The 18,757-nt window shown below is 28.4% G+C and overlaps 3 protein-coding genes across 7 annotated transcripts; 1 reads left to right on the top strand and 2 right to left on the bottom strand.

Annotated features, from left to right (window-relative positions):
* Nucleotides 1-12: 12 nt before the first annotated feature.
* On the bottom strand, nucleotides 13-6,985 carry LOC118065229 (spatacsin). 2 transcript variants are annotated; one of them, XM_035080386.1, is made up of 9 exons: nucleotides 6,826-6,985; nucleotides 6,645-6,746; nucleotides 5,574-6,573; nucleotides 4,747-5,505; nucleotides 4,498-4,670; nucleotides 4,109-4,383; nucleotides 3,878-4,033; nucleotides 823-3,794; nucleotides 13-360 (listed from the first exon to the last, which is right to left on the bottom strand). In XM_035080386.1, the coding sequence occupies exons 3-9, from the start codon at nucleotides 6,404-6,406 to the stop codon at nucleotides 132-134; spliced, it is 5,397 nt and encodes a 1,798-aa protein (XP_034936277.1). In that variant the 5' UTR covers nucleotides 6,407-6,573; nucleotides 6,645-6,746; nucleotides 6,826-6,985; the 3' UTR covers nucleotides 13-131. The 2 variants fall into 2 exon arrangements, with proteins under 2 accessions (XP_034936277.1, XP_034936276.1); XM_035080385.1 differs by having other exon boundaries at nucleotides 6,645-6,985.
* A 305-nt stretch (nucleotides 6,986-7,290) lies between these two features.
* TER94 (Transitional endoplasmic reticulum ATPase TER94) lies at nucleotides 7,291-11,162 on the top strand. The gene is made up of 7 exons (XM_035080391.1): nucleotides 7,291-7,428; nucleotides 7,950-8,306; nucleotides 8,626-8,818; nucleotides 8,890-9,124; nucleotides 9,222-10,576; nucleotides 10,664-10,818; nucleotides 10,947-11,162. Exons 1-7 carry the CDS (start codon nucleotides 7,412-7,414, stop codon nucleotides 11,035-11,037), a joined length of 2,403 nt encoding a protein of 800 aa, XP_034936282.1. The 5' UTR covers nucleotides 7,291-7,411; the 3' UTR covers nucleotides 11,038-11,162.
* A 96-nt stretch (nucleotides 11,163-11,258) lies between these two features.
* Nucleotides 11,259-18,728, bottom strand: Atg18a (Autophagy-related 18a). 4 transcript variants are annotated; one of them, XR_004690145.1, is made up of 12 exons: nucleotides 17,844-18,522; nucleotides 16,848-16,930; nucleotides 16,561-16,727; nucleotides 16,283-16,477; nucleotides 16,086-16,202; nucleotides 15,841-15,995; nucleotides 15,491-15,664; nucleotides 15,286-15,393; nucleotides 15,109-15,221; nucleotides 13,670-13,732; nucleotides 12,487-12,728; nucleotides 11,259-12,401 (listed from the first exon to the last, which is right to left on the bottom strand). XR_004690145.1 is itself a non-coding variant. In XM_035080397.1 (12 exons), exons 2-12 carry the CDS (start codon nucleotides 17,978-17,980, stop codon nucleotides 12,613-12,615), a joined length of 1,428 nt encoding a protein of 475 aa, XP_034936288.1. In that variant the 5' UTR covers nucleotides 17,981-18,459; nucleotides 18,584-18,728; the 3' UTR covers nucleotides 12,283-12,612. The 4 variants fall into 4 exon arrangements, 3 of the variants coding, with proteins under 3 accessions (XP_034936288.1, XP_034936289.1, XP_034936290.1); XM_035080397.1 differs by adding an exon at nucleotides 18,584-18,728 and having other exon boundaries at nucleotides 12,283-12,728; nucleotides 17,844-18,459; XM_035080398.1 differs by having other exon boundaries at nucleotides 12,283-12,728; nucleotides 13,676-13,732; nucleotides 17,844-18,515.
* Between the last annotated feature and the right edge of the window lie 29 nt (nucleotides 18,729-18,757).

Raw genomic sequence — 18,757 nt, 5'->3', positions numbered from 1 at the left:
ACAATTAATTATATACCATATATATTATAATAATAATATTTACATTTATATCATTAAACTTATTTAAAAATAATTAATTATGTTTTAATAAACTATATATTCATTTATCCTTTTAAGAGTCATCGTTGTAATTAACCATGAAAATTTTCTCCTATAAATTTTTGAGGATTAAAACCTCGTTTCCAGACGGTATCTTTCAAATATGAACTAATAGCTGAATCAGATAGCATCGATTCAATAATATTCTTAAATCCAAGTTGACTTGCTAATATATATTTACATTCTACATCAGTTAATTCAGAGATTAGGCTTTGCATACTCAGTGTCATTTGTTTTGATATACATTTCTCTGCTCGATATCTGAAAGAAAATTACATACATTTCAATAATATTATTTACAATTGAGATAAAAAGAAAAAAATTTATTTTATTTAACAATTCAATAATATCTCTCTATATTTTATTAGTATTATTAAAAAGGAAATTCTTTATCAATACTATTCAGTTGCTTCTTTCTTTTATATCAAAATGTTGCATTGGAATTTTATATAATGGTATTGGATTTCATTGTTTAACAACATCGATTCAAATTTCAATTCAAAATACTTTCATGTCACTTCACAGCAGCGAGTCAAACGTTAAAGTATTTCATTATTCAGAGCACTACCTTATTTTTCAAATATTGCAACCTTTTTTATAATAGAATAAAACGAAAATTTCTCCATGAAATTAAAGATATTTGTTAAATTTTCTGAATTAAATAAACTCTATTTTAACATATAACTTAATAGTAAAACTTAAGTAATATTAAAAAATAATTACTTGCAAACACAGTCTTGAACGATGGCAGAAGTAAGGCGCTTGTTAGCCAGAAAATCCTTTAAAAATTTAATATCTCCATTTAAAATTACATGATGATAAATCAGACTTGACCAATCAGCATTATGATTATAAGCTTCAATAAGAATAAGTATTTGTGGGAATGTCAAAGACTGTGACATTACTCGAGCAACTTCTTCATCATTTAAATCTAATAAACATATGGCTTCCTGATTATAAGAAACACTATTAAGCAAAGATAACTGTAAGGCAATTAATTGTGCTTGATGTGAACAACGACTCGCCATATTCAATTTATCATCATTTAAATAATTTTCTGATGCATGAGTATAATTTGACATGGCCATTTCTAATTTCTCTTCTATTCTATTCTTTTTTGTTAATTTTATTGGACCATTAAAATTATTCATTAACCTGATACGTTCTCTTCTTATTTCTTTGATAAGCTCTCTTATAACCGTTTTAGCTTCATTTTCCCATCTTATCGCATTTTCAGTGTAAAGTAAAAAATGTTCTGCAACATAACTAAATGATTCTTTATCATTAGGATATTGTTTTTTACAAAATTCCAATAAAGCTATTCGTAATCCTGATCTATTGACTAATCGTTTCCTCAATAACAATTCAAATTGATGATTTTCTTTTAAAATTTGTAAAATGTAATTCATTTCCGTAAATCGACCGATTCCAGTCATTAATCTCACCAATAAATTCCACAATTTTAATTGTTGTAGACCATGCGAAAGAACTCGACACTTTCTTAAGACATAAGCGATACCTTCCATATTACAGTCAAAAGTAAAAAAATAATGAGCATGAATTAAGAGCTCCACAATAACTTTTAATATAAATTCATCTTTTTTTAGTGTATAAGAACTACTAAATTGTACATTAACATTTTTTATCAATTCCCAACCTATTAAAGAGGCATCATTACAAAAACTAAGGATCAGTAAATTATTTGAAAGAGGATAATTCCACATTGCTATAGAATCATCTAAATCCTCTCCAACTTGTGTAGTTATATGCAGAATAATTTGTTCTGTGAAAAATTTCGTTACTTCTTTATCTTTTAGTTTATAAATATTTATAACGTCTTGCATAAGATCAAATTTATTTTCATGACTGATTGTCGTCAACTCTGATAAAATTTTCATTGGATCTTCTAATGTTAACAATGAGTTATAGCTTTTCTTGAGAATTTCAGATAATCTACACAGTAACAATATTTTATTTGCAACATTAGATTGATATTTTAAATTCATTTTCAATTTTGTTAGCAATGTAATACAATTTATTCCGGATTCATCAACTATCTCTTGTGAACTGCTGATTGAGGTAGATAGATCTTTATCAAGAGTTCTATTTGGCGATGAAAGATTAGAAAAATATCCGGAATATCTTTTTTGAAAATTTTTACTCTTTGTAATGAACCTCTGAGATTCAGCATTATCTAATTCATTTAAGAGCATTTTATATTCTATATTTAATACCTTTGGACTTATTTCTCCTTCAGCTAAACTCAAACACAACATCAGAATTTTTAAATCTGTATGTTGATAATTGAAAATTGCACTAATTCGAAGTGCTTTTTCCAAATCTTCTGCATCAATAAATCTGTTAATTAAAGCTTCAACTGCTTTTTCTTCATTTTTGTTATATAAAATACAGCTAACTTGAAGATTACTAACTTCAGATAACAATTCTGTTTTTAGTTTATTAAATGAGCGTTTTTCAGTCTCAATTTCTATTGAGTTAGGTCCAGCTAGAATACATGCTTTCCACATGGCCATTTCTATAGTATCTAGTGTCTGCTGATGTGTCGATATTGGTTTCAATATTTCATGAGCTAAATGTAGAATCTCATAACGCTCTTTATCTGATTGTACTCTGTCTGCATGCTCTACAAAAAAAGCTGCTGCATCTTCAAAACCTACATTATACTTTTGTATATCAAGCGCACATCTTTTCCAAAATGTTTTATCAAATTTTCCATTTTCTTCATCTTTTTTCATCATCTTAGACTTTAATCGATTTCGATATTGATTTAAAATTATCTTAGAACAAGGTAGACCTACAATCTTTGCTAATTCTAAAGCAACATTAAAATTACCAGTACCCATTAATGCTTCAATACATTTCTCAACTTCTTCTCTGATATTTGAACTATTTTCAGTTAACCTTATAGCTGTAAAATTAATTTTTACATTTGTACTTTCAAGACTTGTCACGATTTCCCAAAGCATTTTAAAATTCAATTTATCAAAGTGCAATAAAGAGTTAAACTTATTTTCTACGAGAATCGCAAGTAATTTTGTCTGCAATTCAATGCTCTGTAAACACTTGCCTAAAGCTGTTAAAATACATTCAATAGATACGATAGCAATCCAATATTCATTATTTGTATAGGCCATTTCAGAGTCGTCCCAATCAATCATTTTATTACTCTTTAATAGAGAGCAACTGATTAAAAAACTCTCCAAGTATTTAATACACACTTTGAACTCACAATGTTTAATATATTGAACGAGAAAATTAAAAAAAGCGCATAAACAATTATCTGGCATAAATATTTGAAAAGCTCGGCTTATAGTATCAATATAACCAAGAGAAATTACTCTTCGAAAGAGATCTGATACTTTTCGTGGAGACCAAATTTGATCTTTTAAACAATCAATATAATCATTAGTTAATATACTATTGTTAACGGAAATAATAAGCCATGAATAACAATAAACAGATGTAGCAGATGGTTCATAACAAGCGGCCAAAATTGTAAGTATTGGAGAGTTATTTTCACGAGATGCTTTTAATAAAGCACCTGGTGGATCTGGACTTTGATGATATTTTAAGATGGTTACCCATAGATTGTGATTGTAGATGCAATTTATTTGATTTAATGGAAAATACTGTAAGTTACTCGATGATTCTGTCATATGATTTAAAGAGGATCCCTAAAAAAAATTACAATAATTAGTTCATTATCTATCTGTGATTGATAAGATAAATAAATTTATTTCATTATTGTAAAACTTACATTTTTCATATGAGTTTTGTATAGATTTAATGATGGTTTAATTTTACTTAAATCATTGTTGGTGCACGCCTCGGCAAGTATATGAGAATTACTTAAGGAAATCAACAAATGTTCACGTATATTTAAATCTTTGAATTCAGCTGCATTCTCTAAAAGCTAAAATCAATAACTTCATTATTATCATCTAGAAATAAACAACATATTGCATTTTTTTATTAAAATAATTTTCACCTGCTCGAGTGGATAGCTAAAAATATGTCCCACCAAAACAAATTCAAACCATAATTTATTTCTAGCAAAATATTTCAAAAACAATGATGGATATATAGTATTGTGTAAACTTGCAAATTGAATAATTAAATTCCATGATTTTAATACTGTTATAAATTTGTCAACATCATTAATCGAGACATTGTCGCATTCATTCTTAAAGCTGCGTTCTAAGTGACTCATTAAAATTGCCAAATTTTTTGAGTTCTGATAAGTCACCGACTCAAGAAGGTCATCTAAAAGATAAACGAAAAAGTATATTACATTTATCGTTCTCATGATGGGTACAACCCTTCATTTTTATAATATTATCAGCAGAGGAATAAAATATCAATTAAAAAATATAGTACTTATAGAAATATTCAAGTTGTTTTTCACATAATCAGCTGCAGTGACATGAAATCGTAAATATTCCGAATTTATTCCAAGAAATTCAATAAATGCGATACAAGTACTTATTACTTTTCGATCATTAATGTTTTTAAGGCCTAAAATATGTGAGTGTAATGCTATTCGTGATTTTCTAAAAATAAATGATACGATAAATTAATAATTAAGTCATAAAAAAATAAATATTTTAAAAAATTATTTAAACTTACATCTTAGAATAATTGTTTTGTATTTTATTGTGTCTATTTTGGAAAATATATGCTGCCATACTTGGTCTGGCTTCCTTTAAATAATATTTATAAGTTAATTCTTCTTTATGACCGTATCTTTTGATTAAATTTTCACTTCTAAAATTTGGCAAAACTTCGCCTTTTTGTCTCCACTTAAATAATTCATAAACATCTAAATTTTCAAAACCTTGAAGCATTTGATACATCGTAATATCATCTTTTTGTGATACTTTATCTATCGCTTCTTTAAAATAAGGTAAGTTTGTAAATAAATTTTTAATAAGTTTATTAAGTTCTTTAAAATTTAGTTCTGTAAATGAGGTATCGACCATTTCTATATCTTTGAAATTGTGATAATTTTTGAAATTAGATAAAAATAAATAAAATAACATAAACGGATTTTCCTTCAAATATTCTTGAGAATTATCGGAAATTCTATTAATGGTTTTACAAATTGCAAGATTAAATTCTTTTTGATCGAAATGAGTAGCTTGGTTTAATTTATTAAATACATCCAATAATTCTTGATCGTTTAAATATAATTCTTCATTATAATCGTTCGAAGTATTTTGATAATAAATAATCGAATGAACTCTTGCAAAGAAATGATCTTCATTTGAATCACACCATCGCGAATACAGAACTTTTTCGAATTCTGAGAAATTTATTTGAGCACTAAATAATCTTGATAATGTGAGTTTGACATCTCGTTTCTCTTTTTCTATCAATTTTCCAAATCTGTAATAAAATTAATATTAAATGACATTAAATTTGCATTCACAAATACTTTATAATAACTTATTTACCGGGCAAAATAATTGAGTAAAATTTCTTTTACAGGAATTGATGCACTAGAATAATCAATATCTTCAATCATTTTATCACTAATTTTAAATCGGTTAAATACTTCTGAAATGTATCTTAGAATAACAATACTTTTTTTATCATTCATTTGGATATCAATCCAATCAATTAATAATTTAATATCGTCGTTTGACAAAAGGTAATTCCATACGACGTCAGGTTCAAGTCTTTCTAACAGGCATGGTTCATTAGTAAGAAAATATAATTCTGTTATTAAAGAATTTTTAACATCACATGGAAGATTCAAAATTTCTCGTATAGAAATATTATCTATTTTTGGATAATTTAATTCAACATTATCTAATGCTTTTAAACATTTTGCAGATATTTTTTCATGTTTCTCTTCATACAGTTTCAAATATTTAATTATTTCCCAAACTTCAGTATCTTCTTTAGTCAATCCTTGCCTAGGAATTAGAAAAGAAATTAAATAATTCCTTACTTCAAAATTCGTAGAGGTAACACAAATTTGTCGCATATAATCTAGAGGATCTTTTTTTATGTTTTGTAATATATGAGAAGCTCGATGAACCTGATGTTTGTTAATTAATTCATCAATCCATATTTTGACCTGCTCATCAAAATAATTTTTTGCTTCATCAATATTCCAACTATTTCTATGAGATAAAAATTGATATGCCAGATCAATGTGTGTTCCTTTGGCTGAAGCTTCTCTTATAACTTCTCTGTCTTTCATCAAGGACCAGCCAGACCATATTCTAGACAATTCTCCAGATTTCAAACATTCAACAGGTATTCCGCCGATACTTTCCATGCTGTTTTATGATTATATGACTTTTTTTCACTTGATTTATCACATAATTTATTAGAATAATAATTTATTTTTAAAACTTCACTTCACCAAAATTATTATTTCTATTGTCAAAACTTGAAATATTATACCAATATTTTCTTTTTACAGAATTTCTATAAAATCTATTTCTGTAAGAAATAGAAAATTAGAATAGTTATTTTCTTTATCAATATAATTTTCAATTGTATTAGCTACTTACTGATTGTGATTTTTATCGTTCATCGAGATCGCTACATTCATCGTACAAAGTCCGAATGAGTCAAAAAATGATCGTTATAAAATTATAATACAATGTAGGACACTGAAATGAGTAACGCTGGCATTGTTTGAAAATATTAGATTACATTAGTACAAATAGAATAAAGATTTATAATATTTACTCTTCAAAATATCTCTTATATCATGTAAAAGCGATTAACCTAAGCAATATTTATAATTTTTAGAGATACGAATTAAAAACAAATATCAAAAAATAAAATGTTTACTATTATCTACGTAATCGAAAAAATTCAATCAGCTGTTTTCTGTCACTTTGCATAGTTGTGGAGGAGCAAAATGCAATGGACAATAGATGGTGATAATACATTCTTCCATATGAATTATCTTATGAGAAATTTGATGGACAATTTCTAATTACGTATATTTTAAAAGTTTTGTTTTACAATAACAGTAAAAAAACTATATTATTAGAATTTTCACGTAAGATAATCTTTTTTTAAATTCTGAAATACCTATTTGTTTTCTCCCCTAAAAAAAAAATAAAAAAATAACAACTGTAGGTAATAAATGTAATATTGTTATTAGCTCTTCTAGATGTCTCTCAACTCAATTCTAACGGAGAGAAGCTTGCGTCTGATTTAGCTTTGCTTGCTGTTGTTACATTCGTACAGTTGGTGCGATTCGTAGTGAAGATTAGAAATTGGAACGATAATCCTTAAATTTCATAAATCAAGTTAAAAATTTAAGATGGGTGATCAAAAAAGGTAAGAATAAATTTAATACAACAAATTATAAATATGTTTTTAAAATGATTTCTGATTATAATAATAACTTTTTCAACCGGCGAATGTGATTCATGCACGTAACGATTCCAACGCACGGCTACCCCCTCAATTTTACGTTGTCATCATGTCTTCCTGATGCTATATTTCATAATTAATTCTTTATTTCGTTTTTACTATTGAAATACATAATTAAATAACTTGAATAAATAATTTAAAATCAATAAATATTGTTTCTATAACAACTAAAACTGTACATATCCTTTATTTTCTGTTTTTATTTTTACGTTTGATCAACAATAATGGCTCCTCAACATAAACGTGACAGACATTTTTCCTTATTTGTCATAGTTATAGAAAATTTGCAATTAACAACATTTATTGCCATTATAAAGAAATATGCATTACATGTCATTTAATAGAAATTAATTATAATTATTTCATCGTATATTGGCCTGTTTACAAGTTAATAATGTAATATATGAGTAATTTTTGTTTTTCAGTGATGATTTAGCAACTGCAATATTGCGGAAAAAAGATAAGCCAAACAGGTTATTAGTAGAAGAAGCAGTAAACGATGATAATTCGGTCGTTGCTTTATCAGAGCAAAAGATGTGTGAGCTTCAACTGTTCCGAGGTGATACAGTCTTGCTTAAAGGCAAACGCCGTAAAGAAACAGTTTGTATTGTATTATCTGATGATACTTGCCCCAATGAAAAAATACGAATGAACAGAGTTGTACGAAATAATTTGCGCGTTCGTTTAAGTGATGTTGTCTCAATTCAACCTTGTCCAAGTGTCAAATATGGCAAAAGAATTCACGTTTTGCCAATGGACGACACTGTTGAAGGACTTACTGGGTAAGAAAGATTTATGTTCGACTTAACTTATTTTTTTGTCAAACTTGAACTATCTGATTTTTCTACAATAATCTACAGATATTTGAAAATATCTTATTAAGGATATAGCAGTTACCTGGAAAGTACATTATGCTCCTAAGAGTATAATGAGCTGCCTAGCATGTTTTTATTAAATTGAAATAGACAACCTTAGTTTACCAGGTAGAATCTTAGTAGATGAAAAGTACAAATGTTAGTACTAATTGCTATGAAAAATTCAAAGGTTGTCTATTTTTGTTCCATTTGGCAAACAATTAATCTTTTTTTTCTGAAATTTCAGAAATTTATTTGAAGTCTACCTGAAACCATATTTTCTTGAAGCATATCGCCCAGTTTATAAAGATGACAATTTTATTGTTCGTGGAGGAATGAGGGCTGTTGAATTTAAAGTAGTAGAAACTGATCCAAGTCCATACTGTATTGTCGCTCCCGATACCGTTATTCATTGTGAAGGCGAGCCCATTAAACGAGAGGTAAATAAAATCCCCTTTGCTTTGTCTATTTGACCATTATAAAAATAAATTATTTAATGTAATATTTGTAGGAAGAAGAAGAAGCATTAAATGCAGTTGGATATGATGATATTGGTGGTGTACGTAAGCAACTTGCACAGATTAAAGAAATGGTTGAACTACCTTTACGTCATCCTTCATTATTCAAAGCTATCGGAGTAAAACCACCACGTGGTATTTTGTTATACGGGCCACCTGGTACTGGAAAAACTCTTATTGCACGTGCTGTCGCTAACGAAACAGGAGCATTTTTCTTCCTCATCAACGGTCAGCAATCTAACGTTTTTCTATTTACTTAACTCAATATGTTTTACTTTTTTCTTTGTAATATATTATTTTAATAAAAATGATTTAATTATTTCAGGCCCTGAAATTATGAGTAAACTTGCTGGTGAATCAGAAAGTAATTTACGTAAAGCTTTTGAAGAAGCAGAAAAGAATTCACCTGCTATTATTTTTATCGATGAACTTGATGCTATTGCTCCTAAACGAGAAAAAACTCATGGTGAAGTTGAGCGACGTATTGTATCGCAGTTATTGACATTGATGGACGGTATGAAACAAAGTTCACACGTTATTGTGATGGCTGCTACTAATCGTCCAAACAGTATTGATGGAGCTTTACGTCGTTTCGGTCGTTTTGACAGAGAAATTGATATTGGAATTCCCGATGCCACTGGCCGTCTTGAAATTTTGCGTATTCATACCAAAAATATGAAACTTGCTGACGATGTAGAATTAGAGCAAATTGCTGCTGAAACTCATGGACATGTAGGTGCTGATTTAGCTTCATTATGTTCCGAGGCTGCTTTACAACAAATACGTGAAAAAATGGATTTAATCGATTTGGAAGATGATCAGATTGATGCGGAAGTTTTAGCTTCTTTAGCTGTTACGATGGATAACTTTAAATATGCAATGACTAAAAGCAGTCCTAGTGCTTTACGTGAAACAATCGTTGAAGTGCCCACAGTTACATGGGATGATGTTGGTGGTCTTCAAAATGTTAAGAAGGAATTACAGGAACTTGTTCAATATCCTGTTGAACATCCAGACAAATTCTTGAAATTTGGTATGCAACCATCAAGAGGTGTATTGTTCTATGGACCACCTGGTTGTGGTAAAACATTATTGGCTAAAGCAATTGCCAATGAATGTCAAGCAAATTTTATTTCTGTCAAAGGACCAGAATTATTGACTATGTGGTTCGGGGAATCTGAAGCTAATGTCAGAGATGTATTTGATAAGGCAAGATCAGCTGCACCTTGTGTATTATTCTTTGATGAGTTAGATTCAATTGCTAAATCTCGAGGAGGATCAGTTGGTGATGGTGGTGGATCAGCTGATCGTGTAATAAATCAAATTTTAACTGAAATGGATGGCATGGGTGCCAAAAAGAATGTTTTTATTATTGGTGCTACAAATCGTCCGGATATTATTGATCCTGCTATTCTTCGTCCGGGTCGTCTTGATCAATTGATCTATATTCCATTACCGGATGAAAAATCACGTGAAGCCATCTTTAGAGCTAATTTACGAAAATCTCCTGTAGCATCAGATGTGGACTTATCATATATTGCTAAAGTAACTCATGGATTTTCTGGTGCCGATTTGACAGAAATTTGTCAACGTGCCTGTAAATTAGCTATTAGACAGTGCATCGAAGCAGAAATACGTAGAGAAAAGGATCGTATGAATAATCCTTCAGTTTCCATGGATGTAAGTGTATATTTATTCAAGTAACTGTTGAAATTATTTTTTTAAATTTAACAACAAATTTCATATAATTCTTTTAACGTTTTATAGACGGATGAAGATGATCCAGTACCCGAAATAACAAGAGCTCACTTTGAAGAAGCAATGCGATTTGCTCGACGTTCGGTTTCAGATAATGATATTCGAAAGTATGAAATGTTCGCACAAACACTTCAACAATCTCGAGGTTTCGGCACCAATTTCAGGTATCTAATATTTGAATATTTTAAAGAATCAACAAAACATTGATTTAAAAAAAAATTTATTTATTGAAATTTATATATTTTTGTTAATCTACATAGATATTCGAGAAAATAATCAATTATTTTTGCAGATTTCCTCAAAGTTCAACAGGTGGTGCCCAAGATACCACGCAGGGTGATCAAGCTTTCCAAGATGATGGTGATGACGATCTCTATAGTTAAGTCTTCGCTTTTGTGTATTTCATCACAGTGAGTTCACTACGAAAGGGCCTGTCTTACTATATCTTTTGTGTAAACTTTACACATTCATTATTTTTAACGAATTAAACAATTTATGAAAAGAAAAATCTAAATCAAATTATTGAGTAATCATCTTTTTATACTGATTAGAGATGTCTATATTAATATTCACTTAATCATTTAACATGTTATCATTATGCAAGTTTTTTTTTCATTAACAAAAACTTAAACTAAAAAATTGTAACTACAAGCATCTTATCATAACTCATTTTTTTTAGATAATTCATTTATATTATTTTCTGTAATCAAAGAGATTATAAACCTTGATAGACCCTTTTGTTATGTCTTCACTGTTATTTTCCACTGTTCATTGCTAGTAATATTATAAATAAAAATAAAATAATTAAATTCACAACACGCTCTAGCTGCGTAATTGAAATAATTATTTCTAATGATTCAAAATATGATTTTACAAAATAAAAAAGTAATAATTATTATAAGACAATTGTATTCAATGATTTCTTTAGTGAATGACATGCTTTACAAAAACCATGAAAAACAAATTATTCAGTGTGAAAATATATGGCTATCATCTCTAATGACTTTATACAAAATTTAGAAGGAAAATAGCCTTAGTACATTTCAATGGAATTTATATAAATAAAAAAGATTGTATTGAAAGGATTCAATGATAAATTATATATTAGTATATTCATGTCTCTATTGATAAGAATCAAAAGATTCCAACGATGATAATGATATATAATATATCATGTATCGACAATACACAAACAATCGTAATATATTTACATGAATTGTTATTAGTACTTTGTTTTATATTTATAAAAGTAAATCTTTACTAAAAACGACGCATAAATATAAAAATGTCCAAATTATTACATTTGTGGCATCTAGTATTTTTAATATAAGCTAGATTTTTTAAAAATTTCTTTTTTACTTGTTATAACTTTTAGTTTTGTGTACAATATCATTATTTTGTATACAATTGAAAAATTCATTTTAATTATTCATACAATTAACAGATACCAAAAGTTTTGGGCCCTATTTGCATTTAATTTACAATAGAATTCATGTTGAAAGCGCGTCGTTGTTGCTAAAGTACGGATGGAACTCATTAATTGGCACCATTCATGAGTCGTCCACATACAAATATAATCTAACATTCAATTAATCGACACGAAAATGTGACAATTTTTTTAAAATTACTTTTCTTATTTTTGTTTGTTTGTTTGTTTGTTTTCAACTTTTTCTTTTATATCACCTTCTTTCCTATTTTCTATACAAAGATTGATCTGAAGTTCAGATGATTGCATATTCCTCTTAAACTGCAGTTAAAAAAAGGAATTTGAATTTTTAGTAATTCATCTAGAGAATCAAGAATAATGAATAATACATGAATATTACAATTACATCATAAATTCCATTTCGCCATATCACATTTTTTTGTTTGCATTTTTCCATAAAAAATTTTTTATAATTCAAATATAATCCAGTTGATTAGCTGAATGCCTTTTGATATGTATCACATTCAAGTGTTCAATCTGTACGCTGTGTTACTGGAGGAAATTCAGTGTCATCATCGAGTCGGAAGGGCCCGCCTCCCTTCGGTGGACTCTCTGTAGCTGCTATCATTTCATGATACTTTTCTGACTCTAGAATTAACATATTTAATTAATAATCATTCATAAAAGTATTTTTATAAGCGTGACAAAATATGAAAAAAAGCATTTCAATATCAATTGCAATATTGCTGATAAACTCTTCTATTTTGCACTATGACACGTTAGTATAATTTCTAATATTTTTAAAATTATTTTATATAACTATAATATGATTCTTCCATCAGACGTTAATAACTATTTCATTTAGTTATATTAAATATCTACGTTAAATTAATGAAAATATGATGTAAATGAAAAGGGAAAGAATGTAGAGCATTAAAATAATAATAAAAAACAGTTGAAAATGAAAATTATATACCAACTCATGCAGTGAGAAAATTAAAAAGAAAAGTGTGAAAAAAATGAATGGATAAATTAATAATAAAATAATCCATTAATACTATATATAAATATATGTCCAGAGCCCTACCTCAATCTCTTATTTTATACGAAAACTCAAACATCAAAATGAATAACCATCAATAAAAATAATATACCTAAACCTCATGGTAAATTAATATTTAAACCAGAATAAATCTAATGATTCTAAATAAATACAATTATCAAGTGCTAAAAAATTAATAATACATGAAGGTACAATAGCCGCGTACTTAGGTGCGAGTGAGTGTGTGCTGTTAAATGTTATTATTTTAGTTAAAGTATAACATAATATAACCATTACTTCAATTCTTAGGACAAGATTGAAATCCAACTTGAACTTAATCTGCCTGAGACTCAGTAACAGTCTTGGTAAAATCAATTGAACAAAAAAATGTATATTGACGTATGCATTATTTTAAAATTATAAAAAAAATATATAATCGTCAGTACCAATAGATACTTTCGATAATGAGATGGTATTTAATTAATAATTAAATTTATCTGAGCAATGAGAGCGAGTCGAGGGGGATGAATTTGAATAGAGGACATACCAGTACCTGACATGGAGTCTGGCGAGCGGCCGCGCAATGCACCCGCGTAGCTATTTATGCAGGCTTCAGCGGATAATAAAAAGAAAAAAAAATATATCAAGTAAGGTCAACTATCTGAGCTCCCCTATCCCCACGGCGAGATTGTTTCGGCAGTCTCATTGCGGGGTTAAGAAGCAAAAGAAAAAGCGAGTATAAAATAATAAAAGGTCATTATAACATTTTCATCATTACAAAGAAGCGCACACACGCACCCACATTAGGATCAGATAAATATAAACATTTATAAGATAAATAAATAAATAGATAAGTGAAGAGACATATAAATAAATAAGTAAATTATAAATATAATAGTTGTCATCTAGCTTTGATTATTTGATAGTCAAAGAGAATAAGCATCTATAAGGCTCATTGTCTACAACAATTTTCTTTTGCAATGATGATTAATTAGTTATAAAATTTAATATCTACCTATACTAATAATACTGATTGGTAAATAATGATCAGTTATTACGATACAATTGTTTCATCATTTAGAAAACTACTGTTTTTTCCTGCGTTACTTCTGATAATAGGTAACATTTAAATTATATCAATAATGTTGAATAGAGAAATGATTTTTTAGAGATTTATAAACCATTTAATTGATATAAGAGTAATTAAATAATAAAATATTTGTCTACATATTTTTATATTTAATTACAATTAGTCTTACGTATAATCAAATTGTTTATAAATTTCTTTGTTAATATATTTATAAATTAAAATAATTTAATTCAATTTACAGTTATTCTATTAAGTCGTATCTTCATGAAAAATAATGTTCTTTATATTACTAATAATATTTCCTTTCTGTTCATTCATTTTTATACAATAAAATGCGATTTGGATTGTGTTGTGATATAATGCATGCACTGGAAGTTAGTTTTCTATTAGACTTGTAAAATTTAATAGTAAAGATAACAAATAATATCATTAATAGTAATATTAATGAGTTTTAAATTTGTAAAAAGAATTTAATATTTTTCTATAGATTATTTAATATCACGAATGAAATTTATTTTAAACGATATATCACATTAAAGAATTCAATATATTCACGTTAACCTACTGTGTGCGTGTGTGGCGTAACAAAAGCAGACGATACATTAGTCATATCATCTGCATTCACTTGATACGTGCACAATAATTATGACAATCACGTGTACATGTTTTCCATTAAATAAAATATCAATATCATTATTATGATTACAAATAAATAATAATATTCATAATTATTTATATACAAAATTTTTTAACAATGTTTATGCACATTTCAAGAATAAGAGTAATTGTTACATATTTTGTCGACGATATATTTTACGTTCAACTCGCTTCGGAAACATGCCATACTTATTTACTTTAGTCGAAATATTTGGTAATAAGTCAATAATTTAAATTACCTTGATTTTGTACTATTAGGGCAGCAGGAGTTGCAGAGGCTGTTGTAGCTTCACCATCTGGACCTGTATTCGACGTCGTTGCACAATTCACTTCATCATGTTTACCATCTAGTCTGTAAATTAATTAAATTTTTTAATAAAAAAACTAAATTCAATTAAAATTATTTATTATCTTACCGATGTTGTTTAATTAGTGTACAATCACCTCCCTCATCAGGGTCAAAATCGTAAATATAAAGATATCCATCTGCATTAGCCACTAATAACCTCAGTACTTTTTCTATCCTATAAATTAAAAAATTTATTTTATCACAAAATTAAGTTGAATTTTATTTAATTATAATAATATTAATAAAATTTTTTTTTCTTCAAATATACGTACATAGTGATGGCACAGACGTTTTTTAATCCTTGAAAAGGTAGATGAACACTGGCAAACGCACGACCTTGATAAAATACATCAGTCACCTGTGATGGCAAATAATTGGCTGATGCACAGACAGCTTTTGTTAAGTAACCCATCCAAGATTGCGCTTCATCAGGAGCTTGTTTCGGGCTTTAAATTGAATTCCATTAATAATATGCAATTAAACATGAACAAAGAAATTTTAATTATCAATTAAATATAGATTGTACAATTAAGACAATAAAATAGAAAACTTTCTAAGTAAAGTAATTTATAATAAATTTGCATCAATCTAATTCTCATGGATATTACACACAGTTACTTACGGTTCTTTCGATTCTTCTAATTTAAATATGTGTACAGTTTCAGTGTTACTGGAACAACATAAAAACATTGAATCCATGCTAAACGCCAAACTACTGATTGACACACATCTCTTAACTCCTCGACGAAATTCAAACAGCCTGGCTCCATCATGAATCTAGAAATTATTAACAATTCCAAGTATTTCAGTTTTATAGTTTTATCATAATGACTTATATTTGTCTCTCATTTAATTTGGATAATTTACTTGAAATACTCGGATTACAGTTCCTTTTTCTGATGCCGTGGCTACTTTAGTGCCAGTAGGGCTGAAAGCCAGGGCTGCAAGTGGACTATCGTGAGCAGGAATCATAGTTTTGGCTTGCTACAATATAAATTAATTATAAATAAACTCAATAAAGTGCTTGAATGTAATTCAATTACTGTAGATTACTGTTTATTTACAAGATTAATTGCATCAAATATTTGAACCTCGCCTGTTGTATTTGAACCAGGATAGGCCAAGTAACAATTATCACTGTTTATTGAAAGTATACAGAGGCCTGCTACATTAGGCGGAGTATCACGGATCGTGTGTAATACTTTCATGTCCCGAATATTATGGATATATAAAGATTCTTCCAAGCAGACTACTAGTCTCTGTAAAAACGTGTACAAGTTGTTCTTTTTCATTCAATCAGACGCTAATGTTTGTAAAAAAATCATCAAAAAATTCACTTTACCGCTCTATTAAGTTTTACGGCCAAAATTGTGTTTGAATAACTGTAGTTACATATTTCCGTTCCCTTTTTAAAATGGCAGACCTTAAGTTTCCTTGGGGAAGAATAGGTGACCACGGCGATAAGACTACTGCTAAATAGTCTCTCGACAATGCAAATGTCGTCAGTGTCTTAAAACAACAACAAAAATAATATGAATATATTTATTAATTCATAAATTACCATTAATTTATTAATTAAATATAATTATTATTTTTAGTGATGATTCTATTAATAGTCGTAAACATTACCATTTTCATAAATATTCTCCAAATAATCTACTGAATTCACAGAAAAAATTCTATAACCAGCCTTAGAGCCAACTGATAATGATCTGAAAATAGTAAAAATGGAACATATTTAATAATTCAACCTTCAATCTCAATGACAACATTTAATTTCTGTAAAAACATTCATTCATTTATTGTATAGAATTATAACTAAGATGAAGAACCTTGAAAATAAGATTGTATTTATTTTTGTGGAATTATTTTTACTCTCAAGAATATCAAGAAAAAAAAGAAAAAAAAAAAGAAACAATCATGAAGAAATTGTGATAATAATTAATACTTTCTGCCAAAGAAGTGCAGTCATAAAACATGGAAAGATCACGCAATTAAAGGGGAAATCTGAAAATGAAACGATAGGACGCTATTTAGTGAGCATCACGTCATACATAATAACGGATTGGTGGACAAGGACTGGTAGCAAGTGTGAAGCAATCGTATTACATACATCAAAGTATGCACTGATCGCCATGAGTATAGAGGGCAAAAAAATATTAGAAAGGACATCAGAAAGTAACAGGTTACTTTATACACATTAAACAATAATGAAATTCATGTTTTCAATAAAAATCCTTTATTATATGAGTTTACATGATCAAAGACGGAATTTGATAAAAAATAAATAGATTTTAGATGAGGCATAAAATGAAAACATTCGAGATGTATGTACCAGTTGCGCGAGAAAAGACGCGCAAAAAGAGTTAGAGATGACGCCAAACTTTAAGTAAAAGTATGATAAAGAATAATTGCGATATCATCAATGATGTATTAAAGTAACAGTCGAAGTAGGAGTTTTATTGCGTTGCAACAAATGATTTAAATGATTCGGAATACGGAAGGGCTTTTAATAAACCTTTGTTAGAATAGATAATATAAGCCTTGATAATGATACAATGACAAGACAAATAATAATTACAGTCATTTAATGATAATAACAAGGTCAAATAGTAGATGACTTACGTGCAGTCTTGATTAAAATTAACAAAGAAAGCACCACTCTGAGATTCAGTAGTTTGATTTGCGAGGTTCATGAGTCCAGATATACTGTATTTAAGTCCTTGCGTCAATACATCAACGTTGCGCACTAGACTTTGCATAAAGCAATTACTTTAATTGAATTAACAGATATTCTTATCCTTATTATCTGATTCTAATTTATAGAAATTTTATTCCTTTATTATTTGTTATTGTTATTGTTGATTGTTGTTTTGAGAGGAATACGTTTTCTATCCACTGACTGACGGGAATACTATGCTATTATATATAATCCATATTGAACTGAACAGCTGACAACTGTGCATTGAATCTTTGGAACGTTGAAACTAGGAAACATTATTATACCACGTTCCGTTGTTTTGTCTCCATAGTGACGCACGCTACTTTTTTTTTAATTGTGTTTTTTGTTAGATATACACCAATTAATACCTTCTCTTCACTTACACACCTTTCATGGATTTGAACAAAGGAAGGCCGTCTTCGTGTTGGCTTTCGAACTTACCCCACTCTTTTATTCAACTCAGCATCACATTATATCACTTGCTAGCAATATGTTCTAGCTACCAGCTGTTTCCCCCACCTACCAAATTGGAGTTGAAACATAAACACACAAAGAAATAAGAATACATAAATAATTATCATAAACATTACTCATATGATTTATGTCAATATTGCCATTTCATTATTGTTATGATATAATTTACTTTTTCTAAAGATATTCTTCAATGGATTATATATTCAGGTATACATGAATTATTGATAAATATGGTTCCCAGAAATCTTTTTCTCGGGAAATCGTATTCTTGTTTTTAATTCACACATGCGTTTTAATAAATTTAGAGTAGTGATCAAAGAAGAGAGATTAGTATAGAAGCTCA

Source organism: Chelonus insularis, unplaced genomic scaffold, assembly GCF_013357705.1.
Source record: "Chelonus insularis isolate UGA/USDA-ARS -01 unplaced genomic scaffold, ASM1335770v1 contig_276_pilon, whole genome shotgun sequence".
Taxonomy (NCBI): Eukaryota; Metazoa; Arthropoda; class Insecta; order Hymenoptera; family Braconidae; genus Chelonus; species Chelonus insularis.
Note: the sequence above shows the minus strand (reverse complement) of the source record. Positions and strands in the feature narration are given on the sequence as shown.

Coding starts and splice junctions, on each gene's coding strand:
- LOC118065229 (XM_035080385.1), bottom strand. CDS start 6,406: ATGGAAAGTATCGGCGGAATACCTGTTGAATGTTTGAAATCTGGAGAA. Junction 4,671..4,746: donor CAAAACAATTATTCTAAGAT/GTAAGTTTAAAT, acceptor ATTTATTTTTAG/AAAATCACGAATAGCATTAC. Junction 4,034..4,108: donor TTAGCTATCCACTCGAGCAG/GTGAAAATTATT, acceptor TATTGATTTTAG/CTTTTAGAGAATGCAGCTGA.
- TER94 (XM_035080391.1), top strand. Junction 8,307..8,625: donor ACTGTTGAAGGACTTACTGG/GTAAGAAAGATT, acceptor CTGAAATTTCAG/AAATTTATTTGAAGTCTACC. Junction 10,819..10,946: donor GGTTTCGGCACCAATTTCAG/GTATCTAATATT, acceptor TTATTTTTGCAG/ATTTCCTCAAAGTTCAACAG.
- Atg18a (XM_035080397.1), bottom strand. CDS start 17,980: ATGCAAAGTCTAGTGCGCAACGTTGATGTATTGACGCAAGGACTTAAA. Junction 15,996..16,085: donor CTGTAATCCGAGTATTTCAA/GTAAATTATCCA, acceptor AATAATTTCTAG/ATTCATGATGGAGCCAGGCT. Junction 15,665..15,840: donor TTAGAAGAATCGAAAGAACC/GTAAGTAACTGT, acceptor TTCAATTTAAAG/CCCGAAACAAGCTCCTGATG.